At 36.4% G+C, this 21,556-nt stretch overlaps 1 protein-coding gene across 2 annotated transcripts in view; it reads left to right on the top strand.

Annotated features, from left to right (window-relative positions):
* Nucleotides 1-21,556, top strand: part of NCBP1 (nuclear cap binding protein subunit 1) — a 39,033-nt gene that overhangs the window by 12,733 nt on the left and 4,744 nt on the right. Inside the window, exons 6-20 of one of the 2 annotated variants that reach the window (XM_084898731.1) lie at nucleotides 317-438; nucleotides 1,617-1,686; nucleotides 2,253-2,376; nucleotides 3,430-3,527; nucleotides 4,193-4,256; nucleotides 7,646-7,756; nucleotides 8,808-8,872; nucleotides 10,264-10,326; nucleotides 10,798-10,872; nucleotides 11,915-12,018; nucleotides 14,585-14,707; nucleotides 15,940-16,042; nucleotides 17,144-17,237; nucleotides 18,381-18,484; nucleotides 20,210-20,324. In XM_084898731.1, the coding sequence (XP_084754857.1) occupies nucleotides 317-438; nucleotides 1,617-1,686; nucleotides 2,253-2,376; nucleotides 3,430-3,527; nucleotides 4,193-4,256; nucleotides 7,646-7,756; nucleotides 8,808-8,872; nucleotides 10,264-10,326; nucleotides 10,798-10,872; nucleotides 11,915-12,018; nucleotides 14,585-14,707; nucleotides 15,940-16,042; nucleotides 17,144-17,237; nucleotides 18,381-18,484; nucleotides 20,210-20,324 (1,435 nt within the window). Of the gene's footprint in view, nucleotides 1-316; nucleotides 439-1,616; nucleotides 1,687-2,160; nucleotides 2,377-3,429; nucleotides 3,528-4,192; nucleotides 4,257-7,645; nucleotides 7,757-8,807; nucleotides 8,873-10,263; nucleotides 10,327-10,797; nucleotides 10,873-11,914; nucleotides 12,019-14,584; nucleotides 14,708-15,939; nucleotides 16,043-17,143; nucleotides 17,238-18,380; nucleotides 18,485-20,209; nucleotides 20,325-21,556 lie in introns of both variants that reach the window. The other variant, XM_084898730.1, reaches the window with a different exon arrangement.

Here is a 21,556-nt window from a genome sequence, read left to right as displayed (position 1 = left end):
ATACAAATTGAAGCTGTCAGGGGTTTTCATTTTAACCTCTCATAAAGTAAAAATAATTTACTTGAAAAGTTAATAGTAAATTATGCTATAAATTCTTAATATCTACAAGTTAAGTCAACTAGTATTCTGATAGGTTCTTATGACCTCTATGTTAAATGATTCTGTCTAGTAAAACTAAAATATCTAGAAATGCTCTGAATGAAACAAATGTCTTAAGTCCTGTTAAATAGCTTTCACAGGATTTCATTCAAGAATACAATATGAATGATAATTAACTAGGACATGTTTTAAACTTACCTTTTAAAAAATTCTTTAGGTGCGACGGGATTGGTATGTGTATGCATTTCTGTCATCTCTGCCCTGGGTTGGAAAAGAATTGTATGAGAAGAAAGATGCAGAGATGGACCGCATCTTTGCCAACACTGAAAGCTATCTTAAGTAAGGGCACTATTCATAGTTCTCTTTGTTTAAGTAAAGAATACCCTCCCGATATCATAAATGTTTTATGTGTTATCTATTTTAGTAATATCATGTGAATTGCATTTCTCAAAAATAAGTTGTGGAGTTTCCTAATGCTTTCTCTAGGTAATCTCATATCCCTACTTCGTTCAAGCAAAACGAAGCAGTTGGTAACATAGCTGCTTTTAAGCTACTCTTGTACATATTGCAAAGGCATAAAACATCTTAACACAGTGGTTCCAGATACTAATGTGTCTAAGATTTACTGTGGTACTTAAGAATGATCTAAACCCAGCCCCCAGGCCTACCGACTCACAATATTTTAGAGGTTTGGACATCTTTACTATTAATTTATTTCACAGTGGGGAACATACAATGTATTTCAGGTTGGTAAATCTTAAACCAAGTCCTTATAACACTGGTCCTTATCCTTTAATACTAAAAATAGGAGTTATTAGTAAACTTAGGCTTAATTACTTGGTAGGTAGATTCTTATTTTGTGCCTCTTACATTTTTCAAAACACTTTTGTTACAAGTTTCATTTTATGTCTATTCATAGATATTTCTTTGGATATTGTTAATATCTACTTAGTTACAAATAAAGCTAAAAGAAGTCTAAGGATAGAAATCTGCTTTTTTATCATGTTAAGCTACCTTTTAATGTTAGATTTTGAAAATGTTTTTATATTTTTGGAAAGTTTGACTGGTTTTCTTAAAAAATGTAGATGCTTGCCAAAGAATAAAAATTAAAATGTATGAATTTTCTAGCATTTAAGTGCTGGTATATGTCCTTCCCCCCTTTTTATCCATATGGTAGTCCAATGTGCACACTCTTTTCTTGCTTCCTGACACCTTAATATAACTTGGGATTTTTTTGCATAAGCACATATAGCTCTACCTCATTCTTCTTAATAGTTGTACAATATTTCAGTCTTTTAATGTGCCATAATTTCTTTAGTTCCAAGTTGGAGATATTTAGGTTATTTCCAGTCTCTTGCATTATAAACAAATGTTTCAGTGAATATCCTTGTACAAATGTCTTGTATACATGTGCAAATATATTTGTGGGAGACATGAATTCTTAGAAATGGCATTGCAACTGAATATCTTTTCATGTTTTTAAAAACCTAAAAAGTAGATTTTCATTTTATCTTTAGAAGACGCCAAAAGACTCATGTGCCCATGTTACAAGTGTGGACTGCTGAGAAGCCACATCCACAAGAAGAGGTAAATTAATTTCAGTCTCCTGTGATATAGGGACATTCAGCTCTTGAGTAGATTCTTATCTCTGCTATTATTCAGGACATTCCATTTATATACCTTAGCTAGGTTTCCACATTTCCTATCATGGACCCACTTCCTCATAGCCCGGGGCATATAGTGGATATTTAATAAATGTTCAAATGTAATTGAAACATTGCCTGTTCTGGAGAATTCCAGCTATCATAAAGTTGACTTTTTTTTTTTTTACTTAAATGCCAAATTTGAAGAACTAACAGCTTCAGACAGATACTGACTTTATAAAATCATTAAAAAAAACAACACCATTCCTTTATTCATTTGTACTATATTTAGTTGAAAATTAGCTTGCTTTTCTGTATTCTGTATTTTAGAAATAGTGATTTTTGGTTTTGTCTACTGAACATGTTATTTCTTCTAGCCTCCAAATATATATTAATTATTAAAAATTAATGTCTTTAGTATTTAGATTGCCTGTGGGCCCAGATTCAGAAATTGAAAAAGGATCGCTGGCAGGAGCGGCACATCCTAAGACCTTATCTTGCCTTTGACAGCATCCTGTGTGAAGCATTGCAGCACAATCTGCCTCCTTTTACACCACCACCTCACACTGAGGATTCAGTGTACCCAATGCCAAGGGTCATCTTCAGAATGTTTGACTACACGGATGATCCTGAGGTAGGTGACCAATTAAAAGTTCCTGTCAAATACAATGTGCTGCATTGTATTTATGGTTTAATTGGATTTGAATTATGCCTGTGATACGTTTAAATTTTGAGTTTATTATCTAAGAGGGTCTGTAGCAATGAAATTAACAGTTTAATTCAGTGAATGTTATCACTTCATTATGCAAGAAATTATATTTATCATGTCTATATAGATTAAGAGAAAGCACAGTGTGAAGTTAAAGAGAGTAAATTTGAGCCCTGGCCAGGTGGCTCAGTTGGTTGGAGCATTGTCCCTGTACCCAAAAAGGCTACAGGTTTGATTCTGATGAGGGTACATGCCCAGATTTCTAGTAGTTCAATCCCTGGTCAGGGCATTACAAGTGGCAACCAGTCAATATTTTTCTCTTATATAGATGTTTCTCTCCCTTCCTCTCTCAAAATCAATAAAAAACATGTCCTTGGGTGAGGATTAAAAAAAAGAGAGAGAGTAAGTTCGAGAACCCAGTATGTATCCTCTACAATCAGACATACCTCTCACAATCTGGAGCCCTTGGCTCCTAACCGCTCACCTGCCTGCCTATGATCACCCCTAACTGCCCTTCCCTGCAGGCCAATTTGGTTCTGATTGGTTGGTTTCTATACCAGTCAGCATCAAAAGTTCTGCCTCCTAGGCAGCCATTGGTTCAATATCCAAGCCATAGTTATGTCTATATGGTATTGGAAATAAAAATGTTCCCTCCATGTTTATTATGGAAGTAGTCCACCATTATAGTTTAAAATCATAAACAGTATAGAGCTAATGATGTACAACAATTATTTTGTTTCACATAAGAATTGAGGTGGGCTATGAGAGTGTGGTGTCAGAGTATAGAAGAAATGCTGCAGCTGACACTCATTCTGTTGTAAGTGAATATGACTATATTTGCTGAAAATACCAAGTTTTCACACTTTTATTCTCAGTACCCAATATAGTATCAAACATAATGTCTCAAATATTTGTTGAAAAAATGAAAGAAAATATATTTTTTAGGTCTGTAATATATACATTTGGTTTTCTTTCCAGGGTCCTGTAATGCCAGGGAGTCATTCCGTGGAAAGATTTGTAATAGAAGAGAATCTTCACTGCATCATTAAGTCCCACTGGAAGGAAAGAAATACTTGGTAAGGTTCTTTTCATTGTTACTTATAGAGTGGAGAAAATGTAGCAATAAGTTGATAAGAGCAAAAATGTATGTTACGAGTATAAGAAAAAATCTTCTGACACCCTGTCTTGCTAAGACCAATCTACTTTGCTTTCTCAGAAATAGTACTTTTCTGAGTGCTTTATAATAATGCATATGATGTCAGCTTTTTGTGTGGACATTTGTAATATGCTGTGGACAAATTTGAATGACAATATATTTGGTGTGAATATTATGGAAATAAATGAATACTAATGGTTTTGCTGTGTTTTTTAGCATTTAGACGTTTAGTTTAGGGAAAGTTTACTTTTAATATTTCCTTAGACTTTGGAAAGTTTGGTTTAAATTTTAATGTGGAAAGGAGCATAGTCTTTTGGGAGTGGCCTGCCGTATAAAAACTTTTTAAGTTAGATTATTGAATATACTTCCTTAGTATTATTACCTAAGGTCCTAACCTTTCAAGGAGTTTTGGATGCATTAAAATTTTTTTCTTGTGATAAACAAAATAATCTGTGCTATAGTGAAGTAATTGAAATCTAGAAAGTTCCAGAAAAGACTTCCTTATATCTAAGCAACTGCTTTGAAACTATTTGATGGTTCATGTGTCTTTGTATACTTACTGAACTTAAGTTATTCCTTTTACAGCGCCGCTCAGCTGGTGAGCTATCCTGGGAAGAACAAGATCCCCTTGAACTACCATATAGTTGAGGTATGCATTCCACGTGGAGCTTGTTTCTGAGTCTCAGAATCTTTCTGTTGACTTAGAAGTATTAATCTACTCTTGGGTTATTGTTTCTTTTCTTGCTACTTGTCAGGTATTTAAAGTTAACAGATGCCAAAACTGGTTTGGCTCAGTGGATAGTTCATTGGTCTGCGGACTGAAAGGTCCCAGGTTCAATTCCGGTCAAGGGCATGTACCTTGGTTGTGGGCACATCCCCAGTAGGGGGTGTGCAAGAAGCAGCTGGTCGAAGTTTCTCTCTCATCAACATTTCTAACTCTCTATCCCTCTCTCTTCCTCTCTAAAAAATCAATAAAATATATATTTTTTTTAAAAAGTTAACAGAGCAAGGAAATTGCTATCTGTTTATATACAGAGAAGAGAGGAGGTTGAAACCAATAGTCAAATGGAATTTTGAGGACTATAAATTATTTATATAGTATATCTTCATTCCTGGATAGTTATCATGGATAATATAAGTTACTTTAGCTCTGTCAGTACATTGTCCACGTAACAGATATAAAAGTGACTTTATTACTTGACAGTATTGTATTACTTTTAGCAGATAATCTATTTTTAACTGTTTATCTGGCCCCTTAGTAGTGTACACCCGACTAGAATATTATTTACCGTATTACAAGGTGTAGGGTTAAATATGAATCTTTATTCTTAGAAATCAGTAGAGCCAATTATGGCATAGTTGGTTATGCTCAGTGGATAGAGTGTTGGCTTGCGGGCTGAAGGGTCCCAGGTTTGATTCCTGTCAAGGCCATATGCCTGGGTTGTGGGCTTGGTCCCCAGTAGGGGGTGTGCAGAAGGCAGCCAATCAGTGATTCTCATTGATGTTTCTATCTCTCCCCTCTCCCTTCCTCTCTGAATTCAATAAAAATATATTAGAAAGGAAACAGAGAGAGAGGGAGAGGGAGAAAGAGGAAAAGAGGGGGAAGGGGAGGGAGAAAAGAAAGAAAACCAAAACTCTTATTAAAAAAGAGTCAATTGGCCGAAACCAGTTTGGCTCAGTGGATAGAGCGTCGGCCTGCAGACTGAAAGGTCCCGGGTTCGATTCCGGTCAAGGGCATGTACCTGGGTTGCGGGCACATCCCCAGTAGGGGGTGTGCAAGAGGCAGCTGATCGATGATTCTCTCTCATCGATGTTTCTATCTATCCCTCTCTCTTCCTCTCTGTAAAAAATCAATAAAATATATATTTTTTTAAAAAGCCAATTGTTTTGAAAGTAGAAAGAACGAATAATGCTTTGATTCCATATTAAGTCATATAGAAAGATGATATTAGTAGTGTATTTGAATAACTTATGAGATTTAGGTCCTGAAAAAGTGTTTTCATTTGACATATGATTCAAACTGTACCTAGCCCTTTAAGGTAAAATACTCATGAACATACTTATGCGTTATTTATTATTCGTTTTATTTATACTGCACTTGTGTGCTTTCTTAAAAGTACTGCAGCTGTCGAGTTTTTACAGAATTTGAGAGTAAGCTTAGCCCTGAATTTGATTCACTGACATCTCATTTGAAGTGCAAAGTATGTCATATGTTAAAATATACAAAATGGTAGAAAGTCAGAATGAAGTACATACGGAAGTGTGGAGACAGGAGGCAGAGGAAGGAATGCAGATCAGGCTTTAGAATTCTTGGTAGGTGGTCCACACAAGGGAGGTGGAAACAAGTTTCTGAACAAGTGGCATGGCCAATGCCTGGATTATTAGAAAGGATTGTAGGCACCAGTTTTCAGTAGCAGAGTGGAATGACTTGACTATTGTCCATTTGCATCCTCAGTCTCATAAGAGTTTTTACTACTTAATTTATTAGAATAAAATTGATAGATATGTGCCTCCTATACTTCAAGTTGGAATTTAATTATATGGTTGTCTGGGATTATAAAATAAGCCCTAATAATAGTAAAACCTCAATATAATGGATTAATTTGTGTGAGGGGGGTATCAATTAAAGCTGAAATTCTGTTATGTAGGTTTTCAAAATGTGTATGTTAAAAATTTGAAAAAAAAATTTTGGTTTGGCTCAGTGGATAGAGTATCAGCCAACGGATTGAAGGATCTGGGTTGGGTTCCAGTCAAGGGCACATGCCCAGGTTGTGGTCATGATCCTCAGTAGGGGGCTTGCAGGAGGCAGCTGATCAATGATTCTCTTTCATCATTGATATTTCTATTTCTCCCTCTCCCTTCCTCTCTGAAATCAATAAAAATGTATTAAAAAAATTTTTTTTGACAAATTAGCCTGGCCGGTGTAGCTCAGTGGATGAGTGTTGACCCATGAACCAGGAGGTCACGGTTCTGTTCCCAGTCAGGGCAGATGCCTGGATTATGGACTCAATCCCTAGTGTGGGCGTGCAGGAGGCAGTTAGTCAATTATTCTCTCTCATCATTGATGTTTCTATTTCTCCCTCTCCCTTCCTCTCTAAAATAAATAAATATATATATATATATATGTTTAAAAACATATATATATCTCTTAAAAATTGACAAATTAGTTTACCTCTTTTTACTTCTACAGACATGTTTGTGTAATTAAAATTAAGTATGTATGAAAATTTTAATTTCACAGAAAAGTTTTCTATATGTGTTACTGTAATTTTTAATTTATACTGAATAGGTTTAGTAAATGCATGCATGCACATGGCTGGGGCACTACTAAACATCGGCCGGCACAAGTTAAAACTGCTGCAGAAAGTCACGCCCCAGGACAACAGAACCAGTTACCTTGAGCACTGTGGTGTGATCACTTACATTTGCAGAACATTGTTTAGAGCGGTGATTCTTGGATTTAAATATGTAGATTATAGTTGTAGAGATATAATATTTATGTCAGTAAAATTACTATAGTGTTTAATGCTTGGTTAAAAGCTTTTTTAAATTAATAGGGTGTTAATTTTCACATATGACATAGAGACCAAAAATTGTCCATGAAATTCGAAGTCTGTTAAATCAAGATCCACAAAATTGAGGGTAGTATACTGTATTTGCATATTCTTATCTGGATGAGTTATACAGAGAAGAAATTTTCACTGAAGATGAAAGTAATTCCTGTCCTGGCCATTGTGCTCAGGGGTAGAGGGCCAGCCAGCACCTGGGTTGCAGGTTTGGTTCCCAGCCCCAGAGGCATGTGGGAGGCAACCAATCAATGTGTCTCTTTCACATGAATGTTTCTCTCTCTTCCTCCCTCCCCGCCTCTAAAAATCAATGGAAAAAATATCCTCGGGTGAGGATTAACCAAAACAAAAAAGTGATTCTTTCATTATAAATGTCACGGAGTTAGAGTTTATGTTTGGAATAGTGAGGTATTTCTAATAAACGTGCATAGTTAGCTGTTGAATTGAGTTCTGACTCCTGATTCTTTTGTAGGTGATCTTTGCAGAGCTGTTTCAACTTCCAGCACCCCCTCACATTGATGTGATGTACACAACACTTCTCATTGAACTGTGCAAACTTCAGCCTGGCTCTCTACCCCAAGTTGTATCCTTTCCTTTGTTTTTAAACTTATTCTGTTGGCCTAGCTTTAAGAGATTACCAAATAGTTCTGCTAGTAGGTTTAAATCACTTCATGAAAACAGTTTGACTTTTTTTTTAAGTTAAACATATGTGTACCATGCAGTTTAGCCATTCTATTTAGGTATTTACCCAAGAGAAATGGAAGCACAAGTCTACACAAAAACTTAGGCATTAATGTTCATAGACACTTTATTGGTAATAACTTTAAACTGAAAGTCCAAATACTCATCAATATATTAACTAATTTTGTTATACCTTTACAATGGAATACTACTCCATCATAAAAAATAAGTTTTTGATGCCTGCAATAACATGAATTAATTATAAAATAATTATGCTGAGTAAAAAACACCAAACAGCCCTAAGTGGGTGACTCGGTTGATTGGAGCTTCGTGCCATGCACCAGAGGGTTGTGGATTTGATTCGCTGTGGGGGCACATACCTAAGTTTCAGGTTAGGTCTCAGGTCAGGGCAAATTCAGGAAATAGCTAATAATGTTACTTTCTATATATATCTCTATCTCTATCTCTGTGTCTCTCTCCCCTTTGCCCCTCCCCTTCTAACTTTTCCTTCCTCCTTTCCCCCTTTTCTTCCTAAAATCAATAGGAACATATCCTTGGTTAAGGATTTTTTTTAAAAAATCCAAACAATTCAGACTAAGTGATTCTATTTACACAAAATTCTAGAAAATGCAAAGTGATCTAGTGATAATCCCAATAGTTGCTTGGAAGCATGGGTAGGGGTGGGTAGAAAGGAGAAAGGATTACAAAGGAACATGGAGAAGTTTTGGAAGAGATGTAAGTGTTCATTATCTTGACTTGTATAGGTGTATACAGGTCAAATTTATTGTACATTGATACCTCAAAGCTATTTTTATAAAGATCAGTTACATGAAGAAAATGTTTCAACCTTAGCAGTCATTATACAGAATTGTAGGAAATGCTATTTATTTTTTCTTTCACAACTTATTTTGAAGGAGGGTGGAGAATAGTTTTCCTTATCCTCAAATTTACAGCTTGCGCAGGCAACTGAAATGTTATATATGCGTTTGGACACGATGAATACTACATGTGTAGACAGGTACAGTAATTGTCTAATTTCTATACTGGTTGTTAACCAGTTCTTGGGCTTTATAAAAGAATTTTATTTGCCTTTTTAAGAATTTCCAAGTTGATTTTTCTTGCTTACCCAAAATAATCCTTGTATGTACATTTTAAAAAAATGTTTAAATTAAAAAAAAAAAAAAAAACCACGCCTCATACTTGTAATTATCACATTAGACTTTTTATTCTAATCTTCAGTAGGAAATGATGCCCGTGCTAAGGTTTCTTTAATTTCATTCATTGTTTACTTGGGTGCTTTGGTACAGTTACACTTTTCCCACTGCTATTGGGTATGTAAGCTTTTATAATAGACTTTATGCTAACCTCTATGTAGAAGTAGAGTCCAATACTATATATTTATTATATATAAGCACATATATTTTTATTTAGATATAGTATCTGTTTCTAAAATAATTAGCTTCAACATACAGTAACTCCAGCTTTAAGACTGTTTATACAAATGACTGTGTTGGATTTTTATTGCTGTGGCCATTGCATGCCCCCTGTCTTCTTTTGAATGAGATGTATGTACCACCTTTCTTTTCTTTGTCAGCTTCTCAAATCAGATCAGGACAGGTTTTGAATATTTCTCCAATTTTAATGATCTTTTATGTCCATTATTCAAATTCCATATCTGAAAATTATCAGTAAGGGCTATTCTGTGTCCTTGGCCTATTATCTTGATTAATTTCAGTGATTGAAGTTAATAGCTACATGAGAGATGTACTTTAAGAAAGTGTCTTCTGATTCCCCCCCACCCCCCAGTCTAATTAGTAAAACTACCAGTTGTATTTGGCATCCCATTTATAATGCTATTCATTCAGCAAATATTTATTGGGCTCTTAAAATCATCACAGCATTATACAGTTTGCTAAGATGATCCCTATCTAGAGTAGATATATTTTTAGAGACAAGGGAGCTTCAGAGGTATATTTTGTTGTTTGTGGTGAAATTATGGTCATGATGGTAAAAAAACAATGCTTTGGCTCTACCATTTATAAAATGTTTTATCTGCCATTTAATCTTTTTTTGCCACTTTTATTTTAAGTTATGAGAAAAATAATATACTCCTTAGAAATTATTAAATAATAAAACATATAAGGTGCCTGGCACAAAATAGGCACTTAAGTCATATCTATTATTCACCTAAAAAAGGAGTGAGATAGGAAATTGTTATATTTTTAAGAAGATGAGGTACAGGATTTGCAGAGAAAAGGATAAGTAGCTGAAGATACAGCTATAGGTAAGGGTATATGCTTGTAACTTAACTCTATAACATAGGGTTTTGTCTGAAGGATTACATAAGTTTCTGGTATAAATTGTAACCTTTCATCTTTTTGTGTTCCTTTCTCCCTCTTCTCTGTATAGGTTTATTAATTGGTTTTCCCATCATCTAAGTAACTTCCAGTTCCGTTGGAGCTGGGAAGATTGGTAAGTGGTATTATATTTTAGCTTTTCATTTCTCTACAATCTACCATAATTTTAAAGATAATGTTAATATTTTTTAATATATTTTATTGATTTTTCACAGAGAGGAAGGGAGAGAGATTCAGAGTTAGAAACATCGATGAGAGAGAGTCATCGATCAGCTGCCTCTTGCACACCCCCTACAGGGGATGTGCCTGCAACCCAGGTACATGCCCTTGACCGGAATCGAACTTGGGACCTTTCAGTCCGCAGGCCGACTCTCTATCCACTGAGCCAAACCGGTTTCGGCGATACTGTTAATATTTAAAACTATAACATAAAAACAGTCTTCATGGTCTAAAATATTTAATTTTTTTGTATTTAAATACATAAATGAAATAATTTAGGTAGAAAGGATCTGTTTTTAGCTAAGTACAAGTTAGGAATAAGTACAGATTCTGTGTAAGAACTTCTAAAACTATATTTACTCATTAGGTCAGATTGTCTTACTCAAGATCCTGATAGTCCCAAACCAAAGTTTGTAAAAGAAGTTCTAGAAAAATGTATGAGGTAAGTTCTTTGTGTTTTCTCCGTAAGTCTCCTAATTTTTGTGGTAGGATTTTTCTCTCTTCAGCATTTGAGGTATAAGTCCAGAATGTAATTTTTAAAATTCAACTACCTGCATCTCTTCCTTGCTAGTTTTTAATCAAGATGTAAGCTGAAAAAATTAGGCAACTATAACATTTGGATTTTGTGTGAATTAAGCCAAAAAGTTGTTTTGTTATTTGGGAAAAATATACTAAGAACTCTTATTCATCCAGATTTCCTCATTAACATCTTACCACATTTTTTCTAGTTCTCACTCCTTTTTCTCCTCTATGTGTACACTATTACATTGGTCTTTTTCTGAACCCTTTGGAAACAAGCTACAGATAACAATCCATTGCATATTTCTCCAAAACAAAGACAATCACCATACCACCTTTCAAATCTGGAAATCAGCTCTGGTACAGATACTACCATACAGTCCACGAATGCTTAAATTTTATTGTACCAATTCCCTTTTTCCTATCTGGTTCAGAATCCTATCCAGGAACACATGTAGTATTTGCTGTCATTATCTTCACATTTCTCAATCGTGAACAGTTATTATTCTATTTTTCATGTCCTTAATCAGTTTTAAAGAATCTAAGCCTCACTTTCTTGGTCACCCTGCTGTGTCCTCATGACCAGAATCAAGTCTTGCATTGTTATTGCTCTTCACAGTGCATCCCACCACTGGAGATATGTCTATCTGCCGGGCTTCTCCACCTAAATTCACCATTTTTCCCTTTGTAATTGATTTTTTTGTGTAAATATTCTGAGGTTATACTTATCCTATTCATCAAACCTCCACATCACCCTATTCACCAAACCTCTACTGGCAACTCTCTTTACCTGCCACCTTTATGATGATTGCTAAGTGATGTTTCTCTTTTTCCATTGCTCCTTCTTTTATTAGTTGGCATTGTACTTGGAGGGTGCTGGAGATTGTGACTTTCCAAATAAGTTGGATGTTAATGAGGAATGGAACTGATGAATGATATTTCTGAAGCTCTTATTTGTATTTTAGGTTGTCTTACCATCAGCGTATATTGGATATTGTTCCTCCTACCTTCTCAACTCTATGTCCTGCAAACCCAACCTGCATTTACAAATATGGAGATGAAAGTAGCAGTAAGTAATAAATTCCTGTCTTTAAGAAGTAACAACACAAGTATTCGCTGACATCAGTTATTTGAGGAAAAAGTCAACTCTTTCTTGGGTTTATATTTTCTCTATTTGAAAGGTGATCTGTTACTAGCCACTATTGTTTTATTTGCCCTTTTTTTTTTTTTTTTAATCCTCATCCGAGGATATTCTTCCCATTGATTTCTAGGGGAGAGAGAGAGGGAGAGAACATTCATGTGAGTGAGCCAGTGAGAGACACATTGATCGGTTGCCTCCCACATGTGCCCGCACTGGGGCTGGGAACCTGCAACTGAGGTACATTCCCTTGACTGGGAATTGCACCTGTGACCCTTAGGTCCACAGGCCCATGTTCTAACCACTGAGCAAAACCAGGTGGAGCTGCTGTCGTCATTTTGAAGATTCATTGTGATATACTTATTACTGACTTGTAACTTTTTTCTTTTTTTAACACTGGTTATTATGTTATAGTCATGACATATGTTAAATATTGCTAAGCAGAGCAAGGTGAATTTATAGCCAAAATTTATTAAAATGGAGATGTATATTTGTCATAGTGATGGAGATAACTTGATCATCTGATATCAGTTCGGGTGTGGGAGCACAGTATATATACATACACTATATTTTGTCCAGTGAGATTGCATTATAAGACAGAGGGACTATAATTTGATATGCCATTTTGTATTTCACACTTAATGAAGGTAAAGTGTCCAATAGTCATCACTGGTAGAGGGTAAGGTGCGGGGTTTTTCCAAGTTAGTCTTTTCACTTGGCACTAAACACAGCTCTTCCATGAGTCTTCCATATCATGTTGCATAGATTCTTTGTATTTTAAAACTTGCTCCTCTCTCTTGCCCTCATACTGCACTCCTAATTCTCCACCTACACCTCAGACTATGCCTGTTATCCATGAAATAAACCCCCGTGGCTAAATATTTTTCCTTAATCCTTAAAACAACTCTGAGAAATAGGTATGTTTATTATATCAATTTTACAATGAGGAAAATGCTTCAGAGAGGCAAAGCCAGAGTGAGATTGCATCTGAGTGATAGAGCTCAGATCCAAGCCCAGGTTTACTGACTGAGCAGCCATGCTCTTAACCACAGTGCCTTCCTGAAAGAGAAAGCCTGATGCAGCACCTAGAAGTACTGAGTTTTGAGTTCTGCCTTGTACTGGTTCAGAATTATAAGACAGTCTTTTATATCCATGAGTTTGTTAAACATGGGGCTTCCCTTTCTCCCATAGAAATAACTCAGCCTAACATTTAAGGCCCTGCTAACAGTTTCTGCTTTTTTATTTCAGTTCTTCCCACATGGAACTCTTACTCCAGCCAGGCCCCCTTCCTTTTTTATTTTTTCCATCCTTCTGGTTCTTGGTTTTGCCTTTGTGCTATTGGCCCAGGCTGGAAAGCCTTTTCTATCTTTGGACCCTGTTTCCTTCCTAGTGTCTAGACCAGTGGTCGGCAAACTCATTAGTCAACAGAGCCAAATGTCAACAGTACAACGGTTGAAATTTCTTTTGAGAGCCAAATTTCTTAAACTATATAGGTAGGTACATTGTTATTAACTTAATTAGGGTACTCCTTAGCTGGACTTTGCTAAAAACTCAAGGGGCCAAAGAGCCACAGTTTGCTGACCACTCTTCAAGACCAACCTTCATGGCTAAATACTTTTAACCTTTAGCAAGCCAGTTTTGTGTTGCTTTGTGGCTGCTTCCTTTGTGAATATCTTGATTCCCCAGCTAAAATACAGGCACCTCGGTTCCAGGAATTCTTTTTTCTGTCATTTATTTTTCTCTCCCAGTTTCAAGGAAAAGCACCAAGTATATGTGACCTATTGTAATTTACTTTATTCATTCCAAGTGGCTCTAATTCCTATTCTATGTCAGAATTTCCTCTTTAATTGTTACCTTTGTCTAGCTTACATTAAAAGTGTATTGCTCTGGTGATGTCTTACAGCTCACACTAGCACAAATTTCATACAATAAGGACTTGGTAGATCTTACCCAGTAGTAAACACAGCACATGAACATCTGGCTTGTGTATGGACTCAGAAAAAGAAAAAAGAAGAAAAAACTTGAAGTTGGCTTTCACCTTGTTCAAACCCAAACTCAGTTTGCTCTATCTCAGGAAAGGCGAAGTGACAAAAATGAAAGAGGAATACATTGATTCTCAGATTTTCAGCTTATAGAAGCTTAGGGACTTGAGGATATCAAAGGACTATTTAACTGTATTCACAGTTCCCTTCATTCTCATCCCTGAAGATCAACATCCCTTGTACTGTTAATTTCAATTAGCTAAGTGTTCTTAAGGAAGTGTTGAAGTGAGAATTATGCCTTATTTTAGGTAAAAAGCCTTGACTTATTAAATGTAATTTTTACATGTTATCTTTGTACAGATTAAATACTGATCTTGAGATAAAGAGTATTCTATTTTTTTGGGGGGGGGGTGGGGTGGGGTTTATTATTTATTTTTAGTTTCTCAGTTAATTTAACTATTTGCAAGAATAATCTTAAAACCTGATCTACACGCTTCTCTCCCCCCACCCCCCAGATTCTCTTCCTGGACATTCAGTTGCCCTCTGTTTAGCTGTTGCCTTTAAAAGTAAAGCAACCAGTGATGAAATCTTCAGCATTCTGAAAGATGTACCAAATCCGAACCAGGATGATGATGACGGTAAGGGAATTAAATATTTCTTGAGTGAGCTATGTATAGGCCAGGTTAGAGCATGAACATAACTCTGGCAGCACGAGCTCTTTTTAAATCTCATTAGTTGCTCATAAATCACTGTATTCTTTTGAAGTCTATTCAGCCTGTCAGTTGTACCTCGTACCTAGGAATTTTCTCCCTTGTATAAAGAGATTCTAACATCCTTATGAAATAGCTTGGATTATGTATGTAAATGCAAAGCACAATATACTACTTTCACTGAAAGATTTTTAGGCAGTCCCTGCTTTCACTTTAGAGAGGTTCAGGAAGATTTGGTGTATTACAAAGTTGGATATTTTCTCCAAATTAAACTTATCATGTAATTCCAGTGAAAGACCCTAGGTATTTAGAGGGAAAGAATGGGAAAGTTGGCAAAATAATTTCTTAGTTTCCTTGAATCAATAAATGGATAAGACTAGTGTTGAGAGGGACTTGCCTTATATACATGTAAAACATATCTTGAAAACTACACAAACAAATGACACAGACAAACCAATAAAACATATTATGTTTTATATCTAAGAATAAGTGAGGTCTAGATATTAGGGAACCATTTCAGGAGAAAAACATTTTTTTGTTAGATCTATGAATAAGACGTGCATAGAAAAAGGGCTACTAATCAAAATAAAACATTAATGGCCTTTGGGTTATTTATTACTGGGATTTTGTTTGGATTTTTCTAAGACACTTAGGATTTTAGAGAAAATGTAATTAGCCTACGTCAAAAGTATGATATTAAATTTAGACATTGTCAGAGCATAGACCTGAAGTGCTTAGTTTACTGTATTTTTTTTTTTATTGATATACTAGAGGCCCAATGCATGAAATTTGTGCCAGGGGCTCAGCTCTCACAGCCCTGGCTTCGTCCCGAATATCATACATTTATTATTATAGAGCTCACCTTGCTATCATAGAGAGAGATAAGAACAAGGAAATCTATGTGGTATTTATAAATAAATGGATCACATAGAAGAACTAGGGAAACAGCCAAAAAATGAAGAATGAGGATTATGCTTAGTTTTATATTTTGAGTATTTGAAATCAATGGTGGTCTTTTATTGTCTGTTGGTACTCACACGTTACATGGATGTCTGACGTAGTATTTAGATGTGAGCATGCCATCTGTTTAGCATTCCAGGTAACGGATCAAGGAATTGCTAAACTTATGTTGTTCTGTCTTCCTATGGAATATTTTTCAGATGAAGGATTCAGCTTTAACCCACTGAAAATAGAAGTTTTTGTGCAGACTCTGCTACATTTGGCAGCCAAATCATTCAGCCATTCCTTCAGTGCTCTTGCAAAGTAAGTGTAACAAGAACACACCCCCTTTCTTTAGGTTCTGAAGTTGGCTTGAATACCAGCAGTATAGTCATTTTTACGTAAAACTGCTAAATATGAAGATCTTAGTATTATAATGTAACTTGATACAATGGGTTTTGGTTCGTGATAACTAAAATCCTTGACCTATGGCTTCTATGAATGTTTTTTATATAGACCTTTAGAGAAACCCGTGGAAAACTTGGTTTTGGACTATCTGATGAGTTAGAAAGCTTTCTTTAGAAGCCAAATCTTGGGTGGCTCCCAAAAATGCAGTGGGCTCTCATTTCTGCTTAAGTTCCTTAGGAAGATGTCTAGACAGGGTGGGAGTTTCTTGACTATATACTAGTACTAGGGGCTCTTGACTATATACTAGTACTAGAGGCTCGGTGCACGAAATTCGTGCACTCAGAAGAGGGTCCCTAAGCCCGGCCTGCACCCTCTTGTAGTTGAGGATCCCTCAGGATTATAGTCTCCCCTGGCTGCTGGCCCGAGGGAAGCAGGACTAAGCTGGCAGTCGGACATCCTTAGCACTGCTGTGGAGGTAAGAGAGGCTTCCACCACTGCTTCCGTGCTTGCCAGCCGTGAGCCCAGCTTCTGGCTGAGCGGTGCTCTCCCTGTGGGAGCACACTGACCACATGGGGGCAGCTCCTGCATTGAGTGTCTGCCACCTGGTGGTCAGTGTGCCTCAGAGGCAGGTCATTCTGCCATTTGGTTGGTTTACAAATCTTCCTCCAGCCAAACAGAAACTGACCTCCTTGCCCCATCCCAAACTGTTACTTGCAGGGTCCCCACAGAAGGTGAGTCACACGGAATACATCACCTGTGTTTGGAGATGATTCCTTAGACCACTTATTCTTAGATACACAGTAAACTGTAGTCCTAGGCAAACGATGGTATATTGTAAATCTCTTAAGATTTTTGTGACAAATTATATACAAACTGAATTTCTAATCATTCCTTTTCTATATATCCTTAGTGGTTAACATTTGATTATTTTGCACTGTAAATTAATACTGAAAAGGCTTTGAAACATTAAAATGCTTAAGTTTTTATGTGGTATTTTTTTTCTCCCGCTATCAAAAGGTTTCATGAAGTCTTCAAAACCCTAGCTGAAAGTGATGAAGGAAAATTACATGTTCTCAGAGTTATGTTTGAGGTCTGGAGGAACCATCCACAGGTAAAAACTACTTAGACATCTTGAGGCTCTAATTGTATAAGGTATAAAAACAAGGCTATTTATTACCATTGTTTCAGTTTGTAAACATGACATTTGACTGTCTACAGAATAGTTTTAAAATCTATGTAATTTTTTTAATGCTGTGAATTAATGATACTTGGTTGTGTCTTGGTTGTGTGTTTTTTAAGAGCAAGTATTATGATTTGGGACTATAACACATTTTTTAAAATATTTTTTTTATTGATTTCAGAGAGAAAGGGAGAGAGATAGAAACATCAGTAAAAATCATTGATCAGCTGCCTCCTGCACGCCCCCCACTGGGGATCGAGCCTGCGACCTAAGACCCTTCAGTCCATAGGCCAACATTCTGTCCACTGAGCCAAACCAGCCAGAGCTCGACACATTTTCAATAGTATGAATCTTATTGCTTAAAGATTCTACCAATAAGGTAGGAAATAGTTATGCAATCTATCCAGTTTCTGCAAAAACACACCAGATTTTTCTATATTAACCCTTTGCACTCCGAACCATTCTGGACATTGGGTACCAGCTACTCGACGCTAACGGCGGAAACGTGCGTTGAATTAACTCAATTCCCCGTAATCACTAATAAACTGCAATGTCCCCTGAGAGGGGACATCTGAGTGATATGCTAGAATTCCGATGTCCCCTGAGAGGGGACAGCGGAGTGCAAAGGATTAATACATTGTTTTTATGCCATGAGTTATACAGAGGCATTTAAATAAGTTTCAGAATATATTTAAGATTTTTATGATACTGTTTCCCCGAAAATAAGACAGTGTCTTATGTTAATTTTTTCTCCCAAAGTTGCGCTGGGTTTTATTTTCAGGGGATGTCTTATTTTCGGGGAAACACGGTAAAACATTCCTATATTTTTGAAGGATGAGAATGGTATTATCTAAATTTTTTTTAAGTTTGTGTTACCAGAGTTTTTCTTTTTTTTTTTTTTTTTTTTTTTTTGCTCAATCTTTACTGGTTTTGTAGTATTCCTGCAATAAGTACCAGAGCTAAGGAGAAGGCAAAATAAGTCTTACAACCATTATATTTTACTTTTCTAGCAGTGGGATTATTATGGTCTACAAATAAGTGCGATTTACCATAAGAATTTTTTTCTTGTTGTAGATGATTGCTGTACTAGTAGACAAGATGATTCGTACGCAGATTGTTGACTGTGCTGCAGTAGCAAATTGGATCTTCTCTTCAGAACTCTCTCGTGACTTTATTAGGTAATATGAATTATTTTACAAAGTTCTTATTCTCTATGAATTGGTTTTTGTGTGTTTTTACACATGAGCTCCAAATTTTGATCCAAACCAGGTTGATATTAATATATACTAATGATCAGACACCTGGGCAGTGGAAATACAGCCAGTCAGGTTGCAGGGTCTCTTAGGGACACACATATAAGGTCTCAACTAGTCAAGTAGAAATGCTGATAAAGGATTTAGATTATTAGGAGAGAAGATCAGGCTGTGTGTCAGGATCTCGGCTAGACTATGGAACATGGAAAAGAATTCCAGCTCCATTGGGGACCTAGAATGCACACTAGGAGCTGGAAGAATAGTCACAGATTAAATACACATTTTTAGAGAGAGATGTGAGGGAAGCCTGGTGGACACCCAGATGCCTGTGAGTGAGAGAGGTCTCACTTCAGTCATAAAAATCCTGGATCCAGGAGATTCATTCTACACCCATTTCCCCTTAAAGGAAAGAGACTTTTCATTAAGTTTGGTTCTTATTCATGAAGTCCCCAGTCTTTATAACTGATCAGGACTCAGGCAACAGGAATTAACACAAAACAGGGAACAAAGAAAAATTACTTGCAAAGACATAAAAATTTAAGCACTAAGCATTTATCCTTTTCATTGTGTCTGTTATTAGTGAGGACACTGGTCTGAAGTAAACTGAGTCCTTAGGGTGAAAGGATGTGATCTAAGGTTATACTGGCTAAGTTGGCATTCACAAATGAAAACAGACTTCCAAACTTTCAGAAAAGTGATCACGCAAGTATGTGTTAGCCATTATCCAAACACCACTGCAGAACAGGTTACATTATCCTCTATATTTTACAAAGTAGAAAGCGTTAGAATGCTTACGTAGTTTGCCCAAAGTTGTATAGCTAAGTGCAGAGCTGGAATTCAAACACATGCATTCTTGAACGGATACATTGCTCAAGAGCTCTGTCCAAGCTCAGCTATTTCTGCAAAGTTCTCTCTGACCACCCTTTCCAGAGTTAAAGTACTCTGCTTTTTTTTATCCTGTCTGCTAACATTCTAAACAGATAGTAAGACAATCTTCCACTTAAAACTGTCATCCAAGTCAGAAATTGCACAAGGAAGTACTACTATTCTATGCTATGTCTTGGGGTTAGGAGACCTACTTTATAGACAGAATAATAGTTAAGAAGTCGCTTAAAAACGCCTACAAGGTGATTCTGGTACTTTAGCAATTTGCTGATAAGGTAGAAAACATACAAATATTTATCTTATTCTTAAAAGCCCAGCAGTTTACAACTATTGTCAACTAATGAGTTTCTTAAATGTTCCAAGAGAATTGACTGAGTGTGTGCTAAGTAGTAAAAAGCATGTAAAATGAGCCTCAGATTAGGTCTTCAAGAAAATTCCAATATTTAGTGTTTGAGAACATGTGATTTTGTTCATGTTTTTTCTGACTTGCCATTTCATTTCAGTGAATATGCACACATTTCTTCAATGTGTGTATCTCGGAGGCAATGTAAATAAGAAAAATGACAAGATCCCAGTATTGCCTTCAAGAGCCTAATGGGTAGTGATAGATGCTTAAATGTTGATGGGGACAATATGACTAATTCTGCCTAAAGAGTGGAAGGCTATATACCAGACCTTAAGAATGAGTAGGTTATAAAAGTTGAGAGGTCTTATTTTCTGTAAGCATTGGTTAGCATACAGTAACAAATATCATTTTACTTTAAGATTGTTTGTTTGGGAAATCCTGCACTCTACAATTCGTAAGATGAACAAACACGTTCTGAAGATACAGAAAGAGCTGGATGAAGCTAAAGAAAAACTCGCAAGACAGCACAAACGGGTAAGTCTTGTTTCTATTCATGAAAGGCCAGGGTACAGCAAAACAAAATGATTTTGTTTGGGAAACTGAAAATATTCAAAATTCATTACCTTGAATGGGAACTTATTTTTTCTGAGGCCAGATTTCTCTATAGCTGTTTGTAGAAGTGAAGGAAGCAGCAGCCCGTGGGGGGTTGTTGCTCGCTGCTGCATGGTGAGCCTGTTTAGGAAGCCACAACCCTTACTGTTCCATAGTTGACCATCTCTGGATGGAGGAGAGTGAAAGAAAACACTTGTACTAGTATTTCTCTACGTTTCTGCTGCAACAGGAGGGGGCAATTACCGATGTTTCCCCACTCCACCTGTACTGTGAGAGGTGAGGCAGTCATTTCCAAGTTTAGAAAATGTTTCTCAATAAGAAATTGAGTACTTTGCCACTTCGGAGGGAAGGAGTGAGCTGGCTGTATTTTCTGGTGTAATATACACATTTACCAGAGGAATAGGTGAGAGCAAGTTTAATGGCCTCTACAGACCTATAGCAGACTCAGGTGCTTCTAGTTTCCATATAGACACACATGTATGTGTGCATGTATGTATGCATGTATATAATTTATGTATATAAACATACTCTCATGGACCTAAAATACCGTAAGGTAAATGGTGTCATCCCCATTTTATACATGTATAAATTGAGGCTGAGAGATAAATTGAGGCTGAGAGAAGTTAAACAACTTGATCAAGATTGCATGGCTTATGAGTGACAGAGCTAGGATCTGACCCAACTCGGTCAAATTCCAGAAACTTTCCCTCATGCTACACCATTCTCCGTGAATGTGGTGTCTAATATGGTAACAGCTACAATTTAAAATTCAGTTCCTTAGTCACACTAACCATATTTCAAGTGCTCAGTAGCCACATGTCTAGTGTGATAAGTAGCACAGATATATCTAACTTTTCTCTCATTGCAGAACGGTATACTGGGCAGTGGTACTCTAGGACTTTGCCTTAGTGCAGTGTTAGGAAAAGACAAACATGTATCCAGTTGCCTAGGCAGACCCCAAAGCAGGTGGTGTGTTAGAGAGAAAAGCAGAGTGAAGAGGTTCTGATCATTTTCTTTGGGGAACAGAAGAGGCTCTCATAGATGGGGCCTTACCAGTAGTGTTACCAGAAAGAAATGGGCTTTCCAAATTTGGTGCTGCCTACCTTCTTACTAAAAGGATCTTGGACTGTAACACACCTGGAGTTAGATCCTGT

This window comes from Pipistrellus hanaki, assembly GCF_964339955.1.
Source record: "Pipistrellus hanaki genome assembly, chromosome: 11".
In the NCBI taxonomy this organism is placed as follows: domain Eukaryota; kingdom Metazoa; phylum Chordata; class Mammalia; order Chiroptera; family Vespertilionidae; genus Pipistrellus; species Pipistrellus hanaki.
Note: the sequence above shows the minus strand (reverse complement) of the source record. Positions and strands in the feature narration are given on the sequence as shown.